Source organism: Notolepis coatsorum (assembly GCF_963971535.1).
Source record: "Notolepis coatsorum genome assembly, chromosome: 12".
Classification (NCBI taxonomy): Eukaryota; Metazoa; Chordata; class Actinopteri; order Aulopiformes; family Paralepididae; genus Notolepis; species Notolepis coatsorum.
In genome coordinates this window covers 70,746,653-70,772,835 of record NC_140176.1, presented here as the reverse complement: position 1 = coordinate 70,772,835, position 26,183 = coordinate 70,746,653, and the positions used below count along the sequence as shown (strand labels likewise).

At 42.7% G+C, this 26,183-nt stretch overlaps 3 protein-coding genes across 3 annotated transcripts; all 3 read left to right on the top strand.

Moving 5' to 3' along the window:
- Positions 1 to 1,346: 1,346 nt before the first annotated feature.
- On the top strand, positions 1,347 to 3,713 carry apodb (apolipoprotein Db; the record flags this gene model as incomplete). The annotated part of the gene is made up of 4 exons (XM_084325870.1): positions 1,347 to 1,457; positions 2,892 to 3,013; positions 3,152 to 3,231; positions 3,481 to 3,713. The coding sequence occupies 4 exons, from the start codon at positions 1,347 to 1,349 to the stop codon at positions 3,711 to 3,713; spliced, it is 546 nt and encodes a 181-aa protein (XP_084181996.1).
- A 2,523-nt stretch (positions 3,714 to 6,236) lies between these two features.
- On the top strand, positions 6,237 to 8,564 carry otos (otospiralin). Its single transcript, XM_084325743.1, has 4 exons — positions 6,237 to 6,343; positions 6,612 to 6,679; positions 7,607 to 7,633; positions 7,938 to 8,564. Exons 2-4 carry the CDS (start codon positions 6,622 to 6,624, stop codon positions 8,123 to 8,125), a joined length of 273 nt encoding a protein of 90 aa, XP_084181869.1. The 5' UTR covers positions 6,237 to 6,343; positions 6,612 to 6,621; the 3' UTR covers positions 8,126 to 8,564.
- A 1,489-nt stretch (positions 8,565 to 10,053) lies between these two features.
- On the top strand, positions 10,054 to 26,099 carry cops9 (COP9 signalosome subunit 9). Its single transcript, XM_084326236.1, has 3 exons — positions 10,054 to 10,251; positions 12,132 to 12,204; positions 25,863 to 26,099. The coding sequence occupies exons 1-3, from the start codon at positions 10,180 to 10,182 to the stop codon at positions 25,898 to 25,900; spliced, it is 183 nt and encodes a 60-aa protein (XP_084182362.1). The 5' UTR covers positions 10,054 to 10,179; the 3' UTR covers positions 25,901 to 26,099.
- The last annotated feature ends 84 nt before the right edge of the window (positions 26,100 to 26,183 follow it).

Here is a 26,183-nt window from a genome sequence, read left to right as displayed (position 1 = left end):
ACCTGTTTGTACAGTACACCTCTAGTCTATAGGTGTACTGTACATACCTTTATGTGAAACAAGAAGAACGGGTGGGGCAACTCTAGAAAGATACAGTTATGTATAACACACAGCTACTGTGGGTGGTCGTCTGTTGAATGTAGCTTAGACTTCTTCAAAACCAACAGGCCGACATGCTGTCAGGTAAGCAAAGACTCAGACTGACGCACCTTATCATTTGATGATTAGAGTAAATATTTTGTCATAGCACAAGTATAAGTACAGAGAGCAAAGGAGCAGTAAAGTGCATTGTAGTATACAGTATTACATGTGTGTATATAGGAGTATATATGAAAAAGCTATGGAGTAAATATGCTAGGCTAATGTATGTACGATATTATTATTATTATTATATACAATGGTACCAGTATAAATACATTATGATAATAAACCAATCTAGCCAGTGGTTTAAATAATATGAGTAGATATATATACAGATATAGATACATCATTTAATTTCAAACCTTTATTTAAGCTTGAAAGGCAACTGAGGTTTCCCTCATTTACAGTTACGTCAAGTGACAAGTGATATACAGTGTACAGTTTCATTATACATTGTTATTATACAGTGTTATATGAATAAACTATAGGTTGGATATACATGTACAGTACGTATGTACTGTATGATGTGACAGACTCTGGGCTGTTTTGAGCTGTCACCAGATTGGAATGAATAAAATACACACGCCACAAACTAGAAGCAAGTTTATCAGCAGCTTTATTGGGATTCCCTAATATGGGCATATGCCCCAGTACCTTGGCCGAGACATAGCAGCCATCCAGTACCACGCCATCCGGTCAGCCACAATGAGTACAGTGTGAGGCAGATGTATGTAATGTACGCAGTAGATAAGTATGGATTTGAGTTCAGATTGTGTTCACTTATCTTGAGTAGAAAGTGTTATAACATTTCCACATGTACTGGGTATATTTTGTATTTGTTTTTTTGTCTGGTTTTGGGTCTGTGTTTGTTATTTTTGTTGTCTTGTCATTATTGTAGTTATTGTTGTCGTCAGTGTTGTGTTTGTTGTTGAAAATGTCTGTCTAATGTCTAATGTCCTTTGTGTTTGTGGTGTGTTTTTATTTTTAATTTTTATTTGGTATATTTGTATTTTGTATTTATTGGTTAAGTTTAGATCTGTATTTCTTATTTCTTATTGTTTTTGTCATTATTATTATTGTTGTTAATGTTGATGTTTATATTGTGTTGTTTGCTGTAAAAAAAACATTTCCACATGTACCCTCCCCTTTTCCACATGTACCCTCCCCTTTTCCACATGTACCCTCCCCTTTTCCACAAAGGAGAGATGTCTTCTGTCTTCCTTCTCCTCCTGGCTTTCCCTCTGGTCTCGGCTCAGACCTTACACTGGGGTCCCTGTTCCAACCCCAAGGTGCAGCCCAACTTCAACGTTGAGCAGGTAATACATACGAGTAGCGGGCTAGTACACACATCCTTTACTCATGTAAATGTAAAAGCACCCTAATAGAATTCATAGTATTCCATCCCCAAGGTGCAACCTTCAGCAAGTAGCCTAATGCTTACCAGTAAATATGTACTGTATATGTAAAAACGCTGTAATTATGAATGAATAGTATTCGACAGCAGACATCTTGCTTGCAAATAACAGGTGACTGTAGTCAAATAGCAGGTGACTATCATTAAATGGCATTGTGCCATATTGTACTGTACTGTACATGGCAAAACATGTCATGAGAATACTACGTATACAACTTTGGTAAAAGTTCTCCATTATTCTATATTTTTAATGAATGTGCTCAGGTAAAAAAGTATACATTCGACTGTACAGGATGCGTTTGTATTTTAACCCTTTGGGATGTATCATCTCACATGCTACATATAAATGAACATAACCCTAACCCAATCATGCCAAACACGCACACCTGAAAGAAACCAACACATTCCAGCTTGTCAGACCAACACCCTACACCTTTGCTGTAAAGTGGGGCCATGGAAGTGTTCAACCTGCGATACATTGGCCTCTATGGAGTTTATGTAATCGGTCCTGTCTGTAAGATAGTCTATAAGTCTGACATTTTACAAGATATCTAAAAATGGCTGGATTACCATGAAATTTGCTATGCATATTTATGACCCCAATATAAAATAAATCTCTTGATTTTGGTGACCCCATGATCTTTCCTCTAGCTCCACCATCAGGCCAAACTGAGAACAGGATATCTCAACACATAATGGTCGGATTGCCATAAAATGAAGAAATCTATTGATATTGGTGATCCCATCACCGTTCCTCTAGTGCAACCATTAGGTCAAACTTAAAATGTTTAAATCAGCATATTTACTGACCTGTTCATCTGTTCAGTCATACAGTCACAACATTTGCTGTGAATATCCATGAGCCCTAGAGGGAGAGACCTGTTGATTGACCTTGTGACCTTTCCATTAGCACCACCATATGGAATTATAGCCTGGGTCTGTTGAGATTGCTGGCATATCGGCAACTCAAAACATTTTTGTATGAGGAAGTAACAGCAAAGTAGAGAGATTATTAGCCCTTGGCAAAAGTCTGCACTACACTACTGAGTGCATCCTTCTAATTTCCCCAAAGTAACAAGTACCTCAAATCTGCACTCTAGTACACTGCTTGAGTAGAAACACTTAGTTACACACACACACACACACACACACACACACACACACACACACACACACACACACACACACACACACACACACACACACACACACACACACACACACACACACACACACACACACACACACACACACACACACACACACACACACACACACACACACACACACACACACACAGGACCTATCTCTAATGATGCTTCCTTTGTGCCATCAGTACCTTGGCAAGTGGTATGAAATTGCGAAGCTACCTGCCAGCTTTGAAACAGGGAAATGCATTGAGGCCAACTACGCCTTGAGGGCTGACGGCACCATCAGTATACTCAACGTTCAGTCTTTGTAAGTGGTAACAATATCTTGTTCTTAACAACATCCATCTTGAACTTTGATGGATATTATGGCTGTTATGAAGTCAGGAAGACTAAACAGCAAAACAGTCAATTGTCCCTCTCTGCCCCCCCCCCCCCCCTCTCTCAGGCCAGGGGCGACAGCAGAAGGGACAGCAGTGGTTGAGGACCCAAGCGAACCAGCCAAGCTTGGAGTCAGATTCTCCTACTGTAAGACATCCATATAGTATATTCACTTGCCATCTATTCCTTAGTTGGAGAGCACAGCTATATCAAAGGCGGATGAGTGCACTTGACACAACAGATCCATTGTTTTATATAATTTAAAGATTGTCGTCGTTTTAGAGAGAAATCGTGACCCTGAGTCTGTCCCTTTAACTTGGTGCAAATGATAATGTGTCATGGTGTCATCTCTCTCTCACTTTCTCACACACACATATATATATATTCTCCCCACAGACTCTCCCTACAGCCCTTACTGGGTGCTGATCACTGACTATTCTAGTCTGGCCGTGGTGTACTCCTGCACCGACATTCTACGTATCTTCCACATTGACTACGCCTGGATTCTCGCCCGCTCACGCTTCCTGCCCCCCGTAAAGCTACACTACGCCAAACAGTTGCTGATCAAAGAAAACATTGACATCTCCGGGATGAGAGACACAGACCAAACAGGTTGCAAGGACGACTAGAGGCTTAGCTGGTTCATGGAATCCTCTCCAGCCTCCGAAGTAGCCCCCAACGGAGACAATTGTGTGACATTGAAGCATTTTGATTGACACAACTCTACACAAGAATCTCTTCTGTGTGGAGGGAACGCTAACTGAATCTCAGCCGAGGTCTTTCCCATGCTCCCTCTTGGCACCACCTAGACGTTGTACAATCCCAGCCGAAATTTAAAGAAATTACAACGGTTTTACGCTTTTACATCTCCTCTGTGAGCTAACCGTTAGCTTCTGGGTGACGTATGTCATCTTCCTGCCAGTTTGCCCATTCAAAATGGAAATTCTGGGAAGCACAGTTATTAGAACAGATTCAATAACTGATCATTGGCTAATCAGATGACCGAGCCCTGGGGGACACCCGTATGAAGGGGGCGGGTATACCAAGTATCCATGACACTTGGTAGGAGCGGTCATTGAGGTAGGATGACAGCCATGCCAGTGCAGAGCCTACAACTCCCATTCCTGTGAGGGATGTTAGGAGGATCTGATGGTTGACTGTGTCGAAGGCTGCCAGGTCCAGGAGAATCAGGACAGAGGAGAAGCCTTTTGTTCTTGCTAAGTGAAGAGCCTCTGTGCAATGAGGGCCGTCTCTGTGGAGTAACCAGTCCTGAAGCCTGACTGATTAGGGTCTAGGAGGTCATTCTGTAATAGATAATCAGTAAGTTGGTTGGATACAGCAAGTAATTTACAAGGGATTTAGAAAGGAAGGAGAGAAGAGAGACAGGGAGATAGTTGTCTATGACGGTGGGGTTCATGGTTGTTGTTTTTATGAGCGGTGTGACTCTGGCTTGTTTTAGGGAGGAGGGGACCACCCCCGAGTTGAGGGAGGAGTTGATGGTTGCAGTTAGGAATGGGAGGATGTCTGGTGCTATGGTCTGGAGGAGTGGCGAGGCTATTGGGTCCAGCTGGCATGTAGCGGGACGGTTCAACGTTACCAGTGTCAACGCTTCGCCGTCTGCAATAGGAGAGAAAGATAACAGAGTAAAAGATGAGGTTCTTGATTCAGCATTTGGAATGGGCGGGGGTTGGGAGAAGCAGCTGCGGATGTTCTCCACATTTTTCCTCAAAGAATATGGCAAAGTCTTCGGCAAAGTCCAGAACTTTTATTGTGAATTTTATTGAGAGGTGAACTGGCAAAAAAGGAGAGTTACGTCGCCCAGAAGCTAACAGCTCAGATTGGACTTCTAGGCCCTATACAGTATATTAACACCTTTGTTGCAAAGAAGGAGCACGAGAAAGACCTAGGCTGAGATTCGGTTACCATTCCCTCCTCAGAGAAAGAGATTAGTTACTCTTTAAGCGACCCATCACAATGCTTCAAATGCTTCAGTTGTCTCCAGTTTTCACCACCAGTCACTCACTCACATTATGTGAAGACTGAATCTTGGTATACTTCCTAGGGTTAATATGGAATTTTGTGTCAAAGAACTGTCCACCTAAGTAGGAAAGGAATTATATTAACCAACATTCATATATGTTCTCTGTGTATTCTCATAAGGAAATATAGTACACTATGTAAAAGGATGGTTTGTGTTGTGTGTTAGAGCTAATGTCAGGACTCCCTGGAAGAAGAGATCTTGTATCTCAATGGGACATTCCTGGATAAATAAAGGATAAATAAAAAAAATAAAAAATGTTAATGGAACAAGGTTGGGCTTAAAGTATATGGTATAAGCACTGAATAATGAAACAATGATGATTTTCTGTACATTAAAGCATTTTGAAATGAGATGTATGCACTAATTTCTTTTTGTAACAGTTGTATGACTATTAGATATACCTTTATTTTATAGTCCTTGCGACATACTAGCGTCATGTCCAAGGGGTGTACTTGTACACCAAGCTGCCTCACGCTATGGAAACAGGAGATAGGCTCCTGCCCCATGTGCCGTTACGGCTCGAGAACCATTGGTTCTCAAAGGCAACTTCTTCTTCTTATTTTATATAGGAAATATAAGACGTAGAAAATACAAACACAGGGAAATACAAATTCACTGTATAATCAGTTACTATACCGTGTTACTATGCAGTGTTAGGTTTCCTGCCATTGACCAAGGTACTGGCATTACAACTGGAGTTGGTCCCTGCCTCCCTGGGCACTGTATTGTGACTGGCCACTATTCTTAAATAGTTAGGATGGGTCAAATGCAGAGAATGAATTTCCCCAAGGGGATTAATAAAGGTAACTATGTACACTTACACACACCATATTATAGCTATAGCACTTCTCCCCCTCTTGTTACAGGCCATAAGGGACAGTATAGTATAGTTCATTAATACCAATAGATTTCCCAGCACACTAGCGAAACATTTTGATTACAGAAATTAAGTGGCATTCCTCTAAACCTGTATACTAGCTGAAAACATTAATGAACGGCTTCCCTCCACAGACATCCTTGTATATGCTGTAGAATCTGGGCAGGCCTTGGCTGAGATGGGGGTTGTGTGTAGATAGAGTGTGTGTGTGTGTGTGTGTGTGTGTTGGGGTGTGTGTGTGCGTGTGGCAGTTGCTCCAGTGAGCCCACACACCACAGAGCCCTCTGGACCAGCAGACGACCAGCGGCATCTCGACGCATCGCTTCACAAACAATTCACAGGTACAGATCTTTAATCACATTTTCATAGGCTATCTATTCAGATCATGATATCATGAACCATAGATAACCATTTTGTCCAATATGGGGACAAAGAATCTGTATCCCTTTATCTTTCACAATTAGGGTGTGTGTGTGAGTGGGTGGGGGGGGGGAAACAATATTTCACTGCCATTGTACTTGTATGATGTGTAAAAACGTTTACTTTTAAAAGTTGGTATACTGCCTCATACTCAATGACTTGATGATGACCATGTGTGTGTGTGTTTAGGAACGCCAAGATGAAGTGGTTGGTACAGCTGGGTGTACTGCTCTGCCTCATTGCCTGTCACCTCAGTGGTAAGTTTCTGTCTCTTAATCCGCCAATGAAGGTCATCACACTGTTTGAGTTTGAAGCACTGTGGTGTGATATTGTCCTGCTGACAGATGCTGCTGCTGATTGTGGTTATTGAACTGTGAAATGAACAGTCCTTGCTGTTATTGTGATGATCTCTGCAGGATATCGATTGGTGCTGCTGCTGCTGCTGATGTTAGACAGTCAAATTATGGCTGATTTTGAATGGTTTAATACTTTAAAGTTTATATACCGATCTTTAGAAAAAGTAGAAAAATATAAAAATGTGTCTTTGTTTTTAGACAAATGGAAACAAACTTCAGTTATTTCTCTTCTAATATATAGTTCTATACAGTTTTATAATTTGTTATGATGGTGGGCATGTCTAGTCATGTGGCTCCTTTATAACCATCTGTCTTTGCCACCTGGCGTGTGTAGCGTGTATATACTGTACTTGCTGTGACGATCACATTTTCCATCATGGGTAACTAATAAATATATACCTATCCAACCCTGTCCAGTTCAAAATACACAGTAAAACGATGGTTTAAAGTTATGAATCATATCTCATCTCCTCAGATGAGCTGTATCTAGGAGGATCGCTGTTTTTGACCACTGCATGTGTACAAAGAGCACTCTGTGTGACTAATTCCATCTGCTTCAGACCATGTGTCTGTGTGTGTGCGTGTCTGTGCACGCATGCTCACTTGCAAGTAGTCAGCAATAATATTTGAGGAAGGAACAGGTATCCCTGAGTCCTCTGGGAGAAATATCCGTTTTCGGGACCTGAATCCCGTCTTTGTACGTGGAAGGCATTGGAATGCTTGGGAATGTTACATTTCTCTCTCTCTCTCTCTCTCTCTCTCTCTCTCTCTCTCTCTCTCTCTCTCTCTCTCTCTCTCTCTCTCTCTCTCTCTCTCTCTCTCTCTCAGAGGCCAGAGTCATCATCCCAGAAGGAGGTAAATAAATAACAGCTTCCACTTTCTAGACACCTTCATATTGTGAAATAAAGCTTAAAAGCATAATTAGGACACACACACGCACACACGCACACGCACACACACACACACACACACACACACACACACACACACACACACACACACACACACACACACACACACACACACACACACACACACACACACACACACACACACACACACACACACACACACACACACACACACACACACACACACACTTCTTTGTTGATCCCTCAAGCTCCACAGTTTAACTTGTGTACTCTGTTCATCACCATAGTCCCGTATGATGAGCCACCAGCAGTCCCCTACTGGCCTTATTCCACGTCAGACTTCTGGCACTACATCGAGTATTTCAGATCCATCGGCGCCTACAACCACATCAACGAGATGGCCCGGACCTTCTTCGCCCACCAGCACCTCGGAGACACCTTAGGATACGAGACCAACGAGGGACACGAACACTGAGGGACTCAGGAGGCAGGCGAGGGAAAGTGGAGCTGGAGGGAGGAGGGCTGATGAGGAGGAGTTAGGAAACCAGAGCTATTATGAGATCCTAAATGATATGAAAGGAAACTGTTTGGGGCAAGGAGGAAGGAGGTGAGGAAGAGAGACGGAGACAGGGTTTGAAATAAAAAGCAAGACCATTTTGTGTGTATTTCTTAAGCTATTTCATAATGGAAATTTAACAAGTATTAAAATCATTGAATTCCCCAATTCATATTATTGATCTGAATATATATATATATACACATATCAAGTGATGTAAAAACAAGTACAAAAATAAATAAAAAAATCAGAATGAGGAAGAGTAAAGTATTTGTATTCCCCTCAATGTACTATGTGTAACTTAGTAATAGCCTTTCTTGATGTAATGTGCAATATTAAAAAAATCAAGTAAAACTTCCTGAAGAGTGGTTGTCTTTACAAATATAATCACAATAGGGAGGTGTAGTCTGACATCACTTTGGACTGCCCGCGAGGTCCACCCGTATAGGGATTTATCATTGGGAAAATGGATTATCGGCTATTGTAACAATTCTGCCTCATGAACATTGGAAAGCAAAATGAGTTCCCTTCTATCACTATTGTTTAAGCATTTTTGGTTGAAATAAAATTCTGCGATTTATTTTTACGATTAATTGTGAATATTTTCATGTTGAGCTATAGATTGTGGATGAATACACACAGAAAGCTACACCATGTAAATGTTCATGCTTTATTTGTTTTAAACGAGACGATTTAGAAATGGCCAATGGGGAAATACTTTGCAATTTTGCGAGGTGGACCGGCCGGAAACAGCAATGACGTAACCACTACACCTAGTGTTAGTAGTTAGCAGGCCTCCACAAAATAAATGGATATCCCACTTAGTAAATCTGAGGTCAAATCAATCATCAAAACACACATGCAGGAATTATGGCAAGAAAACTGGAACAGAAATGAAACAGGAAGACATTTGTACAACATTCAGAAGAAAGTTGTAATAGGAAGTAGGATGGGCAGGAACCGGAAAGAAGAGACAGTCATTACCCGTCTCAGGATAGGTCACACTGGATTAAATGACACACTTTATAGGATAGGGAAACACCCAACTGGCATTTGTGCACACTGCAATAACCCGGAATATGTTCAGCATGTGTTACTGGAATGCAATAAATATAAGGAACAGAGAAAGTCACTGAAATCAGCCATTCAGAAAGTCAAGCTAAGTTTTAATATAGGGAGTTTACTGGGAAGTACAGCTATAATATACAGTCAGTTAATACTGTATTTGAATGAATGAATGAATGAATGAATGAATGAATGAATGAATGAATGAATGAATGAATGAATGAATGAATGAATGAAAACTTTATTTAACAGATTGCAGAATGGGTACAATACAGTACAGCTCAATACACACAATTGTTAAGGGGATGCAGACCAGAGAAAGACGTTTGTCTTGTTTACATCAGGGTCCCCCATTTCAATTCATAGTGACATTTATGACATACACAACATACATGACATTTATGGCATAGGGACATACATGACATACAGGTATTTAGTACTGTTACATTTGTGACATATACGATAGGCAAATATACAGTACTGTTACCCATAGATCCTGACAGAGTTTATATGATGGGGAGGGGACTGTACATTAGGAGGGGGTGGGTGGGTGGGTGGGTGGGAGAGAAATATACATATGGTGGGGAGAGAAAGAAACCGGATTAATAGATAGGATTTAATACCCCCCCCCCCCCAATTTGTTTATTTCTCTCATTTGTATTTCCCCCCTGTCAATCAAGCGTTCCACACAGTCCGGTAGGTGGCGGTAATGCACCTTAAGTTGGTTGCCAACCGCCAATCAAATAAAAAGAAGAAGAAGAAGAAGGCCTCCACAAAACGGCCTGTTTTGCAGCGGGCTCGTTGGGGCCGTCGAGCACAGTTGACTGTTACACAAGACGCTTCTCTTTGTTTTGTTTACATGCACAGCTGAGACAGAGTCAGTGCATATTCTGCTAGTTTAGGAGTAAATGAGCAACATGAAACCTGCAGTGGACGAGATGTTTCCAGAAGGCGCGGGTCCATATGTGGATCTAGAAGAGGTTGGTTGACAATCGCGTTCATAACTGTCCTGTTTCTGGCACGTTCCATCCACAGTATTTATAATTATTCACAATGCCCAGTAAGTGGCCGTTGGTCATATTTTAATATGTAGACCTTGTACGTCCATGTTTTGAGAATACCGTATACCCCAACAGTTTACTAGCAATGTTTAGATATCTTATTTCAATAATAGGCTTTAGCTAATTGATATAATCATAATATAATATAAAAAGACTTTGCCTGCATTCAAAACAGTATCAGAGATGAGAAGAAATTACCTAGCTGGGTTCCATCCTAGAGGCTAATCTTTCCTGTGACAAAATGGCATCCAATGTAATAAAAAAAGTCAACCAACGAACGCGTTTCTTGTACCGGATCTCCTCTCTGGTAAACAAGAATACCCTGAAGACTCTAGCAGGAGCACTCATTCAAGGGTACTACGACTATGCTTGCACCTCATGGTACCAAAGCACCTCAAAGGCACTAAAAAACAAATTACAAACATCTCAAAACAAGCTAGTCAGACTACTACTTGACCTGACTCCTAGAACCCACCTCACCCCTGCCCACTTTGACAACCTAGGATGGCTTAGAGTAGACGACAGAGTACAGCAACTTGCAATGGGCCTGGTCTACAAGATACACTATGTGACCAAGGTACCCATGTACATGTCAAAATACTTCCCAAGGGTCAGTGAATACCACGATCACAACACCAGAGGGAGCTCCACAAATCATGTAAAACCCAGATTCGGCTCAAACAAGGGACTAAACACGTTTCGCAATTATGCCACATCAATGTGGAACGCCCTACCTAAAGCTGTAAAGGAATGTGAATCACTACCCACTTTCAAAAACGCTGTCAAAAAACACCTACGTGAGACTGCAATTCGAAACTGGCCCCTACAAATGTCCTAACCTAGTTGTACAGTAAATGACCAAGTAAGGCTTTGTCAGTATTCCAATGTACAGTGTAAAATGTGTGTGTGTCCCCTACTCAACACCCCCCCCCCCCCCCCCCCGCCACCTCCAATGTACAGCCCTCACCCAACCCACCCAACCCCACCCCACCCATCCAACCTCCTCCAATGTACAGTTTCTACGCCAAATGTGTATATACACTCCTTTTCTGGACACTTTTGTATCACAAACAGTACTGTATTTGCAAATCTGATATGTCATAAATGTATAGATGTAGCAGTACTGTCTATCTGTATGTCATGTATGTCATATATGTTATGATGAATTGAAAATGGGGGACCCTGATGTAAACAAGACAAAAGTCTTTCTCTGGTCTGCATCCCCTTAACAATTGTATGTATTGAGCTGTACTGTACCCATTCTGCAATCTGTTAATAAACTTTTCAATCAATTCAATCAAAGGGAAGGAAGCACTTCGGTCCTTGCTGCTCTACTGACCAGAAATTAATGAATGAATTCAGCCTACTTCTCGGAGGGGAGTTTTATGGAAGCAAAGGAGTTGACGGAAGTATTTGAATTTGATCAGACACCGAATTTATAAGCATTGGAAATAATTACTTTGAAAACATGTATCTGAATTTTTTCAGACACTGAATTTATAGCATTATACAAATTATAATATTTAATATATAGCCAATTATACTTGTCACTCCTTTGCTTCCATAGAGTTTCTTTCCTGTCCCTATGTCATAAATGTCTATATGAATTGAAAATGGGGGACCCTGATGGAAACAAGACAAACGTCTTTCTCAGGTCTGCATCCCCTTAACAATTGTGTGTATTGAGCCGTACTGTATTGTACCCATTCTGCAATCTGTTAAATAAAGTTTTCATTCATTCATTCATTCATTCCTTGCCCATGTCCTCAAATGACTCGCTGTGCTTCTGCTTGCTACAGGCAGGGGGCAGCAGTGGCCTACTTATGGACCTGGCAGCCAACGAAAAGGCAGTGCACTCTGATTTCTTCAACGGTAAAGAACAGAGCGTCTTCTCTCCATTCGTTGACCCCCCACACACACGCACACACACACACACCATAACACTGATTTAAAATGATTTGATTGGTGTTAACACTTTCAGTGCCCGCACATTTAGTGCTTGAATGCCCACCATCCACTTCAATGTTAGCATTAATATCACCTAATCTATGTTTTAAATTATGGCTATGTGTCTAATCTGCCCGTCGCTTATCAATGACTCATTTTCCAGTCAACATTGTCGAAGCGGATTGTTTTTTTATCGGTTCATTTCCGTTTTATAGCATTTTGAAAAGCCCTCGTTTTCAAGGGGGAAAAAAAGAATCTGTGATAAACGCCCTGTACTGTAATATTCTATAAACGTTGTCATTTTTCGGCCTATTTATGAATCGTTTTCAAATAAACGCTAGATTATCGCTGGTGCCGCGAGCTGAAAATCGATTCTCTTAGTTCCTGATCGCTCGTACAGTCAAACAGCCATATCACTTATAGGGGAAAAGCTTATATCTCCGTGAAAACAGGTCTGATTATCCTAAGACTGGTCAAATAGATTCCTTACCTGAGATCAGATGGTATCCAAATGGATTATTCCAATTCCTGATCGCCATTCCAAAAATCTATCCTTTTATTGATCCAACGCGTATACTGTAAAACACATATTACATGCTGTACCACAATTAGGGATGGGTACCGAATTCGGTACTTTTGAGGTACCGAACCGAAACACGTCGGTACTACCGAGTATCGAATCAAGTGAGATACAGATTTCTTATTTTTATTTTTTTTTAACTTTTTTTTTCATGTCAACGTTCACACGCACAATATATGCTTACCTAGGATTTGACTTGATTCAACAACAAAGCAGTCGGAGCAATGACAAGCCGAAAACTGTCGAAATTGTAGTTATTTGAAGTTTGGATTTTTTTCCCCGACTGAGGTAGGTAAATAAAATTTCTTGAGACTAAAGTACCGAAAAAAGGTACCGTTGGGTACCGGTATCGATTCACAGGTACCGGTATCGGTTCAAATATGAAAGGTACCCATCCCTAACCACAATGAATCTGATCGGCTCCGGTTACATGCGTGAGAAGTAAAATGTGGATTCCGGAGTTTTTTTTTCTCATCCATTTTCATTGAGTCCAATCCAAAAGGGTGCATTACCATCTGGGAGACGATAGGGGGCGCTTTTTTCACATCTGAGCGCCTGGTGGGGCAGGTTTACCAACGGTAGACTCGGTTGATGAAATATGAATTCAGATCGCTAATAAAAAAAAATCACGAGAATTCTCGTGATGGGCATTCAGGGGGTGGGCTGATAACCCGAGATATCTTGTGATGGGCATTCAAAGTGTTAATAAATGGTAAGTGGCTGCTTTTTTATATAGCGCTTTTATCCAAAGCGCTTTACAATTTGTTACTCACATTTTATCCATTCACTCACACATTCACTCACACACCGACGGCGGAGGCAACCATGCAAGGTGCCAACTTGCTCATCGGGAGCAATTAGGGGTTAAGTGTCTCGACACGCTGCCCGGGAGGAGCGGGAATTGAACCGGGAACCTCCGGATTGCCAGACGACTGCTCTACCTCTCGAGCCACCAAGAGATACAATAATTGAAGCACCCAGGGATTCCTATAATAGCTTAATACATACTAACATACAGGAATCCTAAAACAGGGATTATGAACACAGTGAGCCAAATTACACCACTGTACAAAAATACACTTGTCCAGAAACACTATAAATGCTAAAAAACACAACTAAAGTTATGTTGGTATATATAATATATTCTGGACCACTCTCAGTAGAATAGCACCCTATCAGACTGACGTTAGGACCTTCCAGACAGGAAGGCATTATCATACTAATGCACACGTGAGTGTAATAGAAAATGCACGGTTTACCGGGGGAAGGTCAACCTGAGACGGAGAAAAGGCTTTTTCTTTCCGAGTGGAGGGAAATTGGAAGTCTGGGAACGGGAATCGACAGGGTAATTCTGCACCGTTCCTTATCGTCTACAGACGCAAACCATTACAGAAGAGACGGATCAGACAGAGATGAGTCAGGATCCATGTAGCCAGAAGACGTAGATCCAAACGGAACAGACAAAAACAGGCTTCCTTTCAGTTGAGTGTTTACTTTGCCAACAGGGCCGACTCTCTCACATTAACTCAAAGAACCTGTTGCTTGCCCGTAAACCTCAGTTCATGCACTCGCGCACGCACACACATACACACGCATACACCTACACACACACATGCATGGGCATACAAACACGGCAACACGCTAATCTGTTTTCCGTCTCGCAGCGTTGCCTACAGGCTAAACAGATTACTGCTCAGCACCACATGACCTGGAAAAGAGCTGATTGTTAAAAAAAGAGGGCTAGCCGGGTTGAGAAGAGAGGGGGGGGTGGGGGGGGGGGGGTGAGGAAGAGGAGGAGGAGGAGGAGGAGGAGAGAGGAGGATGGTAAAAGTAGGTTTATGGCTCCTGTTAGACTGAAACTCAGCGGGACACCTCGCCAGTCAGCTGCTTTAAATACACACACACACACACACCTAGGTTGTTTGCGTTGTTAAAGACCTCATAACCCTCCGGTTCTCTGATCTCTGTGACTTCTGTAGAGTTGTCAGCAGCTTTAAAGGGGAACACCACTAAAATAAAACATTCTACTATGTTATTTCCATGGCCTGAGACAGTTCAATGAATATTTGCGAACATGAGCTAACGTTACTCTCTCTCCCCAAAGCCAGAAACCAGAGAAGTAAGAATCAAACTTGTGATGTCATCAAGTCTAAAGTCTGGGGCCACAGAAAGCTTGTTTGCTTTTTACATATTTTTATTTATTATTATTTTTATATATATCCAAAATGTATGCTTTATTCTATAGTAGTGTTCTCCGTTTTGAAACATAAAATGTACCTAGTAACTCGGAACATTCCCCTGGGTGCTCTCAGTGTCATCTATAACATCCTTGATCCTTCCCAATTCAGACTTTATACTTGACGACATGAGTTTTAGAGTTGCTAATTTTCACTAATATTATTTTACCATCTTCTTTACCACCAGAGGAATAACATGTATGAATTCTGTAGTTCCCCTTTAAATGTTCCTACTATGGAGTGTGAAGTAGATGTTTTTTAAGGAGCCTGGGAAGACGTAGTATACTGTATGTACATCCCGACAATTCCTGATACAACCGGTGCTGCTATCCAAACAAACAACACTTCAACCAGGAAGGGCTTCCATCAGGTCACTGGATGTGATCTATGAAACCCGTAGGCCTATATAGATCCATCAATCAGTGAACTTGCCAATGGGGATCCAGGTGAATGGGCAAGGTTCCTATCTCATCTAAAGGGTAGACGATTCAATTATTTTGGTCATAATCCTGCACACTATACCATACTACTATATAAAACAACAATCCTACTATAGCTTAAATAGCTGGATACACCAAGAATATCATATGGCATACCATATAAATATTTCCCCAACAGGATCAATAAAGGAATATATTAAAGGAGCTCCCGTCTTATACGGAGCTACTGAGCATTTTGATCCCGTAGATGGACTTGGCTGACGCACCTTTCTCAATGTCTGATCTGATACCAAACAGTCCTTGTCCCAATGATACAATGCAGGCAGCTTTACTTGGAAAATGATATTTATTTGCTTCACCGTGCAAACAGAATATCCTCGCTTTTGTTCCTTAAACTGATTAAATAATAATGAATACAATACCTAATTGTCTACAAACATTTCGCCCAGTGGCGTGTTCGTGCGTGCGTGAGGTCAAAAACCATTGCCCTTTCCGGGTCAAAACTCCTCATACAGGTGTACCTGACACTTAAATAAAAGAAGCGCCACCCCCTGGTCCCATAAATCCACTGCAAATGTAATCCATTTTGGCCGTTACACACCGGCCCCTAATTGTTAAGGCAGGCAGACATAACAATTCAAAAATAAATAAACAAAACAAATAAGAGCCAAAACATGTTATGGATTAAGTGCATCTACACTTCATGAACCAAACACAGTTGTCACTGGCCTCACAATGGTGCTACTTTTAGTCTGCAATTTTACAGAACGCACCAGACCTTGTTCGTCTGGAAAGACCTCCAGAACCCTGCCAAGTGGCCAGGACCCACGAAGAGCTGAAGAGTCCATGGCGACTACAATATCTCCAGCTGCCAAACTCACTTTACTCATGTCCCAGAGAAAGCACAGAAAATCACTGCCTTCATCAGCGACCTTCACCTGGTGGAACATGGCTTGAATGTCACCCATGAATGCCACCGGTTCCTCTCTGAAGCGAGTTAGCACTCCTGGCTCCTCCTCCTTTCCTGGGTCTTCGACTTCCTGTTCCTCCTCCTTTCCTGTTTCCTCTTCCTTCATCCACCCCTGTGTTGGTAAAAGGTGGTAGGTCAGGAAGGATTCTGTCTGCTGGAAGATCCGCTATCTTTTGCTCCACTGCACTGTCACTGTAGTGTTTGCAAAAGTTGCATTCAGCGATGATCTTCTCAGCTGCATGGGCGTTGGTGATCCAACATTTCTTCCTCACTTTGGACATTGTGTGAGTCCTTCCACCATGTCTCCGATTCTGGTGTACATGCTTGAGAATGAGCATTGAAACATGCTGGTCCTTGGAGAGAATGAGTGGAGGTTTAGCTTCCTCTGGTGTTGATCCTCTGCTCAATCTTCCTACAACTCTCAAGAGTCCATCTTCAAACGCTGTATACAGTCTAGTCACTCCCACATTGTTGGGCAGACAGACCTCCTTGTTGTTAAAAGGTAATTTCAAGCAGTACCTCTCCTCCTGAAGCACTGCTGAACTTTCAAATTGTTCCAGATGGCTTAGGTCTTCTCTGGACACTCCCTTCTCTTTCACAGCTACTTCTTTGAAGTCGTGTTTGTCCTCATTGGCCAGCATTTCTTCCCGTCTGCACACCGAGATCCTGTTCGCCTATTGCTTAATGACAAGCATAGAGTGCTGCTTTTGCTTCCGCGTTTTCCCTGATTGGCTGCGCCATGCCCCGCGGCAGGCGCGGCAACCGCAGAGCAGAGCGGCAGAGCGAGCGGAGCGGCAGAGCGAGCGGAGCGGCAGAGCGCGAGCGGAATTAGGTAACCGCCGCAGTAATCAGCCAAGATTTTCATTCGGCGCTTCAGCTCACCTGGCAGAGCAGCGGTCCTGCGGTCCTGCGGCTCGTTGTTGACGAGTTCGAATCCCATGAATTTTTTTTTTTAACATGATTTTTTTTTTAACGTGTATTCTTTCGCCGGTTAAGGTTAGGCATGGTTAAGGTTAAGGTTAGGCATTGTTTCGGAGTTGGTTAAGGTTAGAACGGTTAAGTTTAGGCGCTGTTAAGGAGCTGGTTAAGGTTAGAGTTTGTCAAAGAGAATGGCAATATTCTTTCTATGGTTAAGGTTAGGCATGGTTAAGGTTAGGCATTGTTTCGGAGTTGGTTAAGGTTAGAACGGTTAAGTTTAGGCGCTGTTAAGGAGCTGGTTAAGGTTAGAGTTTGTCTTAGAGACAGCCTATTTCCGCACTGCCGCTCTCCCGCGTTGCCGCGGTCACATGGTCAAATTGTCACATTCTTGCACTCTATGCTTGTCATTAAGCAACACGCATCCTGTTCACTGTAGCAGAGGGAAACTCTGACTCCACAACACCACTGTTTCCATTCAGTGGACCATTAACGACCCATCCCAGCACTGTCCTTATAGCATACGGGCCATTCCCGTGACTGTTGATGACCTCCCAAGGTTCCAATATCTTGGGAGTGTTGGTTCCAATCAACAGGTCGACATTTTCTTTTAGGCGTGGGATGTGTACGTTGGACAAATATGACCATTTCGACAGTTCTTCAGGTGTCACCATGTTCTCAGCCGTGACTGGCATTTTCTTCTGTGTGAGAACTTCCGGAAGAACATGAAAGTCATTGCCGTCCAAATAAGCTACCTCCAACCCAGTCAAGGAGTAAGCTGGAACAACCGTCTCTTGCCCCATGGTGCTCAGTAGGAAGGTGGTTTTTCTGCCTGTGATATTCAGCCTCTGCATTAGATGTTCGGAGCAGAATGTGGCTGAGCTACCAGGGTCTAAGAAGGCGTAGGTTTGTACAATGTTTCCATTTGCTGCTTTCACACGTACAGGGAGAATGGCTAATACACACCGGCCCTTACCGGCCCCTGTATGTCCACATGTTTGCAGTGAAGTTGGTTGATTATTGGATGGTTCCTTTAACTGTTCTGGAGAAGATGGTTGCCTTTTGATGTGAAGCAGGGTGGGGTGAGTTTGACCACATACTTTGCATATCAAGCGCCTTTCGCAATCTCTGCTCATGTGACCAACACATAAGCATGCAAAGCAAACTCCCTTTTCCCTCAGAAAGTACATTTTCTCCTTGTGCCTCTTCTCCTGCAGTTGTTTGCACTCCTCCAACGAGTGACTGCGAGCACAGCAAAGGCATCCAGCTCTCCTAGCATTCACTGTACCTGGTGTTGGTGATGTCAGCTCCTTGGCTCTCTCAGATATTACTGTGGTGGCGACAATGTTTCTTTTCACTCTGTTGGGATATGATTCAAACCTGGTGAGAGATGTTGTGCCAACCACACCAGAATTTGGATCCTGTATGTCACCAAACAGAGGGTCAGAAAGAATGCTAACATGTCGCTCCACAAACGTAGTCATATCCTCGAAGTGAGCTCTTTCCTGGGTGTGTTCCATGATGCCATGAGCCGTACTCCTCCATTGCTCCCTCATCTTGAATGGCAATTTTGATATTATGGCCCTCATGTTGACAGGCATGTCCAACTCCTGCATGTACTGAAGCTCCTCCATTGCATTGCAGCAGCCACGCAAGAATAAGGAGTAGGCTTGAAGTGCCTTGACATCCTCCGATTTTATTGTTTGCCATGCCAAGGCCTTTTGCATGTAGGCATTTCCTATTTTGTACTGATTTCCAAAGTGTTCTTTAAGAAGACCCTTTGCCACTGCGTAACCACGCTCAGGAGCCATATGCTGGCAGCTATGCACCAATTCTTGTGGCTGTCCTCTTGTGAACTGCTCCAGATAATACAAAGCATCAGCTTCTGTTGCCTTTTCCTCCACTCCTTGTTCAAATGCTTTGATGAATGTTCTATATTGGAGAGGGTCACCTTCAAAGGTTGGGATATTTCGTGGTGGCAGAGACCTGGAATGCTGTTGCTGCACCAGAGCAGCAGTTATCTCATTTTGCCTCTCCATGATGGTAAGTATGTTTGCAGGTTGGTTTGAATTGATTTGAACATTATCAGTTGTTCCCATTCTGCTTTCCTGTTCCTTGTGGTTGTGGTTATATTGGCGGTTAGTAGCAGTGCTATGCCATTGACCACGTTCCTTTGGTCTCACATCCACAGACTTGTTTGGTGGTATTGACAATTGTGTCTATTTACTTCGTTGTGTTAATGTCCCAGGTTGATATTCTCTTGCAACAGGATTTAAGACCTTGTGGTGTTCCTTTTCAAAATAGGAATTCATTGCATTTGAAGGTGCACGAGATGAATGTTTACTTTCAGAGGAGTGCAACACGGCCAACCTTGCAGTGGTTGCAGCCAATTCAGTGTCCACCTCCAGTTGTTCCTTTTTTCTCTTCAACTGTAGTTCCTGCTCCTTCAACTGTTGTTCCTGCTCCTCCAAAGCATGTTTTTCTTTTAGAGATTCAGCACGAGCGAGAAGTGCAGCTCTATCGGCTTCAGCTAAAATCCTGGCAGATGACCTGCTACTTGTTTTTGAATATTTGCTCACAATGTTTGACACACTGTCATTTGGAGCAATACCATCATCAATTAAATGCAAATCACCTTCAGTTGTTTTACCATCAATTTCATCATGTACATTCGTTATACCTTCAATATTTGAAACCCACAGTTTTGCATTTGAAATACACTCATTGTTTGACAACATTTTTGCTTCAAACCAGGTGTCTTGTTCTTCTTTTTCATCATGTAACGTATAACCCAACAGATTGTCATGTATGCATTTCGCCTCATAACACACCTGACTCAAATCTGTAAGAGCATTCTCTACTTTTTCCTTCTCATTATTTAACATGAAACTAAGAATTGCATCTTTTATCTTGGCTGCCATGTTAAATTTACCTTTTCTGCTTGCTTCCAATTTGCCACTGTTCTGCAACAGCCTTGGCAGTCATTTTAACGACACGTTTCCCAGTGACGTCACCGCTAGCAGCGGAGGGCACTGTGGTCTCCATGGAAACGTTTGACGCCGGTTTGCGCGTCTCCATGTTATTAGATAGTCAGTGAGTGAGTTAAAATGAGATGGCTGGCGAGTCGCGCAACAAAGTCAATACAAAAAGGTCCGCGCGTAAAAGTTAAAGTAAAGTGTTATTCCACTTCAGCAACCATGGATTTATGCTCAACCCCAAGTTATGTGCGTGCACAATTTTTACATAGTCATGCATTTATATAGCGCTATAAACATACCTCCTTGCGTTGGGTACCATGCTGTCGCTCACGGACCAGTACTCGCGGTCCAGTACTGTTCCTCAGCCAAACTTCGGGTCAGCACCGGTGTGTTCCTCGTCCACGAACGGCTGCAGGCGGCTCCCCGATGCAGCAGCAAACAGTGGAATCCTCTTCCTCCACAAACAACAACAGCAGCTCCTCGTCTTTCTCTGGTGGTGGCGATTCTCCGACGTCCCAAACGCAGCGAATCTTCCCCAGTCTCAAAACGAGAGTCCAACTGGTGTGTGGTTTTTGACTAATATTAAAGGAGCTCCCGTCTTATACGGAGCTACTGAGCATTTTGATCCCGTAGATGGACTTGGCTGATGCGCCTTTCTCAATGTCTGATCTGATACCAAACAGTCCTTGTCCCAATGATACAATGCAGGCAGCTTTACTTGGAAAATGATATTTATTTGCTTCACCGTGCAAACAGAATATCCTCGCTTTTGTTCCTTAAACTGATTAAATAATAATGAATACAATACCTAATTGCCTACAAACATTTCGCCCTGTGGTTTGTTCGTGCGTGCGTGCGGTCAAAAACCATTGCCCTTTCCGGGTCAAAACTCCTCCTCATACAGGTGTACCTGACACTTAAATAAAAGAAGCGCCACCCCCTGGTTACATAAATCCACTGCACATTAAATCCATTTTGGCCGTTACAGAATATCTTATCTTAAAATATGTAAATATAATTGTTTATATATCTACAAGAAGCAGATGGATGTATTAAAAAAAAAGGTCTAATATCAAAGTTCAAATTCATGACAAAGGGTTGTAAATGTTTTAAGTCCAGAAGGTCTCCCACTTAGTCTCCCAGGCGCGTGAATGCTTTACCGAACCAAGTTGTGTTTCCGCGTCTCTGATTGGCCAGGTCATTTCTGGTCATGTGACATGTATGCCCAATCATGGGACCGCAAGTGTCTACACTGGTTATTAGCTTAGAGTTTGTCTTAGAGCATGGCGATAGAACGCCTGCCCTTCTTTTGACGGTTAAGCTTAGGCACTCTTTCGAAGTTGGTTAAGGTTAGTGTTTGTCTTAGAGCATGGCGATAGAACGGCAGGTAGTTTGCAGGCTGTTAGACCCGGAAATAGGCGCAGAACTTGCTGTCCCACGATTGGCGCACATGTCACATGACCTGGCCAATCGGAGCGCAAAACTCGCACCCGGAAACACAACTGGGTTGGGTAAAGCATACACCCCTCCCAGTCTGCAGTCTCCTCCTCTGCACGGTTGCTCCACCTTCTCTCATACAATATATCTTAATGTGGATACATTGTGGCCAGTTTGCGTAAAATTAGTTGCTACTGGACTGCGCACATCATTAGATTTAAAGTCACTCGGATGTTTACTTCAGTGGTCTTGTGGTCATACGCTTGTGGTCATATGCTAGGCAACACAGGCATTTCAACATGTAGATTACATGTGTCGATTTACACAAGATTAACCCTTTAATGTTGTATTTCTTCTGCAGTGGATGGATTATTAGTAGAGATCTCTGATATTATCGACCTACCGATATTATCGGCCTACCGATATTATCGGCCGATATTGGCATTAAAATGTAATATCGTAAATTATCGGTATCGGTTAAAAAAAATATATATATATATCTTTTTTTAATGTATTTAACCTTTATTTACCCAGGCAAGCAAGTAAGAACAAATTTGTACTTAATTTATTGTCAAAAGTATGCATACCGATATATGCGACCCTGCATATATCGGTATCGGTTGATATCGGTATCGGAAATTAAGAGTTGGACAATATCATACATACTGTATATCAGATATCGGTAAAAAAGCCTATATCAAACATCCCTAATTATTAGCATTGTGTGCAAATGTAGTTCCCATTAAGATCTCATCCAATAAAGTCTGAGGTGTAGTAGGAGGTAAATCTGAGCACACCACCACAGGCCTAATATTAGTTGGTTGTCTAAAGATCACTTCCTTCACCTCCTTCAGGAGGGGATCCGTCTACACAATGTGCCAGTGTATTTGTATAATGTTTTTAAATGAATTACCCAGAGGTGAATAAGTGATAAAACACTGAGGTCTATTTTCTCTTTTATCTCTCCCTAGAGCCACATATACGTTTGATTATATTGAGTTGGCTGATGGGTGTACAGTAGGGTGGTAGCTGCCTCGTCTTCTGTCCGTGGTACAGGTCTGTCATAAGTGAATTGCCTTCTTTGATGACTGTAATTTCCTCCCTTGTACCAGAGAATATGAGAAAGATGTTGTCAAAAAAACTCTGCCATAATTGGATGTTTTCAGGGTAGTGGATCCACTCCTCTCTAACCATCCCATAAAGAGATTTGCTAGGCTCGGAGCCACGGGGCAGCTCATTGCCACACTCTGAAACTGAAGATAGTACTTGTCCTGGAAAATAAAATAATTATGACGTAACACCAGGGAGGCCAAACATTTTGTGTGATGCACTTGGAGACACATCTTGGAGACGCTGTTGAAGGAAGTGCTCAATGGCAGAGTTCCATCAAGCTGCCATGACATCATATGGGTCATGTGAGGATCCACAATGCAACGCACACAGAGCACTGCCGGCTGTAATGTAAATACCTTCTAGCCAAATCACCCTCCAGTCTTGGTAACACCTAGTGGGTCAATAATCTGAGCATGGACCACACATATTCAAGCATTTCGAGGGGGGAACATATAAATCGCGTATCGCATCGTACAGAGACCTGTACCTTTTGGTTATTCAGAGACCTGTGTACCTTTTGGTTATTCAGAGACTTGTGTACTTTTGGGTCACTCAGAGACTTGTGTACTTTCTGTATATAAACTTTACATTACATTTGGTCATTTAGCTGAGGCTTTTATCCAAAGCCACTTACAAGTTTTGTACGACAAGTCAGTAGGAAGGGTACAACTCTATCAGCTGAGTAACAATGTTCATCAAAGTGTTCAGACTTGAATGCTACAGTGTTGAGTGTATTTGAGTATATTAGGAAGAGTGCATGACAATAAGAAGGTTAGGGGCGGATCCTTCTGACGTTGCTCAGGAGGAATCTGCAGGTTCTGGTTGTTGCTGCGATGTGAGCGGAGAAGTTCAGCTGGTCATCAAGGACAACACCAAGGTTCTCATTTATTTGCATTCATCTAAAAATGTTTGGACCTTATGGTGTTCTTGTTCTGTTCTTGACTTATTGTTACAGTATGTTTTCTTCTTGACTTGTTTAAAGAAGACCTGTACGGCCCATGGGGACATTAACGTGTGTTGTCGGGCCCTATAAATAAATTTGATTTGATTTGATTTGATTCTTGGCGGTCGGGGACGAGGCCACAGCTACTGTACATTCTCCACTGTGATGGAAAGGTCGGTCAGCGGGGAGCATTTGGCCGGCAGGTGAAGCAATTCTGTTTTGCTTAGGTTCAGTTTGAGGTGGTTGGTCGTCATCCAGGTGGAGATGTCGGACAGACAGGCCGAGATCTGCTCAGAGACGTGGATATCTGAGGGAGGAAAGGAGAGGAAGAGTTAAGTATCAGAAGGCATGAGACGTGATAACACTTTAGGTGTGCATGGGTTGTCAACTTTCATGAATCCAAACTTCATTCCATTAGCACCCCCTGTTCCAGCAGTGTGTTGAGTTATGAATCAAGGATTTATATTGCGTTGTGGGGCCTTTGGGTAATCTTTGATAAACATGATCATTCAATTGTCTCATGTGTTCCTGAACATAATCTAGCCTACTTTGTTCTGAATAACAATTTGTTCTGAATAGCAATTGAGCCAGATTAAAGAGCAAGTAAATCTTCTCTCTCCACTTTAGGCATATTATTCAAGGCCTCGGCTTCTGTTTTCTCCTTCACAGCGTGTCGGACATCAGTATGCACTGCACGGCGTAAGTGTCTCTGCTTATAGGGAATAAATGCTGATTCGGGTTCAATTGGGTCCTCGTCTCCTTCTCTCCCTTCAGTGTTCGTCATTTTAAGAGTTGTTTTTACCCCAGTAGTGGAATTTGTTCTGTGTGTAGAAAACAATTTGACCCTCAGTGTTTTGATAGGGGGGCTAATGAAGCAGAGGGGGGCTAATGAAGCAGAGGACAGCAATGTACAGAGTAAATGGTGCAAAGCGCTTTACAATTTTTGTTCCTCACATTTGACCCATTCACTCCCATTCACCATGCATGGTGCCAACCTGCTCATCAGGATCAATTAGGGGTTAAGTCTCTTGCTCAAGGACACTTTGACATGCTGCCCGGGAGCAGTGGGAATCGAACCGGGAATATTTTGATTACCAGACGACCGCTCTACCTCCTGAGCCACTGTCGCCCGTGGACCTTTCTTTACCTTGTTACCGAGCCAGATCATCTCATTGTACTAGTGTAGTACATGTTATTAGGGCTGATTGTAACAATGTGTGCGGGGGCGGGTTGGGGACGACACAATGTACTATTACCAACTCCACTGACACACTCTGTGTTGCCCCCCCCCCATTCCTTTACATCTAAGCTATAGGTTTTCTAAGTACATACTCACTCTAGTCCCTGGAAACAAGCAGTGATTACATCATATCCTGGTCACTTGTTTTCCAGGCTGGAAGGTGGGAACTCCTCCTCATTTTCACTTTATCAACCCAACTCGCATCTTACATCTCGGATCACTAATCCTGACATAAACTTTTCAGTTAGTAGAAAACTGCGATTTTCAAAGGTATAGCAACTTTTAGCTCCGACCAGCAGCTCTATTAGGTCAGTCGGTCGGTCAATCGGTCGACAAACATTTCCCCACCCTCTAGAGGCCATAGGTTTCGCCCTGGGAGGCTGAAATTGGGTGTGGAAGTCAAGTGTGTGTGTGTGTGTTCATGCGGCAATTTGATAAAAGGGGACGTGGTAATGGGAGTGGCCTATCGCAAAAAGGTTGCAGCTATTACGAATTTGCACTTTATTATTATTATTTTGTGGCTTATCCAAACAAAGTGAGGAACTAGCGTCAGATCTCCTAGAGAGAGAGAGAGACAGAAACAGCAGCCAGGTTGGGGTCAGCATTAGGAGAGCCTGGAGCACACACAATTAGCTGAGAATGTGCTAGTGCTGGGAAACGGTGCTGGTCTAACTAAACCTCATCTGTTCTCCATCTTCTACCTCCTGCCTTCCTCTTCCCCTATCTGCAGACTTCGAAGACCTGTTTGATGACGATGACCTCCAGTGATGACGCCACCTGATGGACATGAGCGTGTGTGTGTGTGTGTGTGTGTGTGTGTGTGAGAGAGAGAGAGGGTGTGAGTGTGGATAACTTGGAACTGTGAAAACTACATCCAGGAATAAGCTCTCTGTATTAGTCACCCCCTCCCCCTCTCTCACTCCTCTCTCTCTCACCACTTTGTTGAAATAAAGCTTTCTTTAAAAAAATAAAATAAAATGGAAAAAAGCAGTCGTGTTGAACCAGGTGTCTGTGGAATCTGAGAATCCCATACATTCCTGCGCCCGAGGAA

Coding starts and splice junctions, on each gene's coding strand:
- cops9 (XM_084326236.1), top strand. CDS start 10,180: ATGAGCAACATGAAACCTGCAGTGGACGAGATGTTTCCAGAAGGCGCG. Junction 10,252..12,131: donor CATATGTGGATCTAGAAGAG/GTTGGTTGACAA, acceptor TGCTTGCTACAG/GCAGGGGGCAGCAGTGGCCT. Junction 12,205..25,862: donor GCACTCTGATTTCTTCAACG/GTAAAGAACAGA, acceptor CCCTATCTGCAG/ACTTCGAAGACCTGTTTGAT.
- otos (XM_084325743.1), top strand. CDS start 6,622: ATGAAGTGGTTGGTACAGCTGGGTGTACTGCTCTGCCTCATTGCCTGT. Junction 6,680..7,606: donor CATTGCCTGTCACCTCAGTG/GTAAGTTTCTGT, acceptor TCTCTCTCTCAG/AGGCCAGAGTCATCATCCCA. Junction 7,634..7,937: donor AGTCATCATCCCAGAAGGAG/GTAAATAAATAA, acceptor TCATCACCATAG/TCCCGTATGATGAGCCACCA.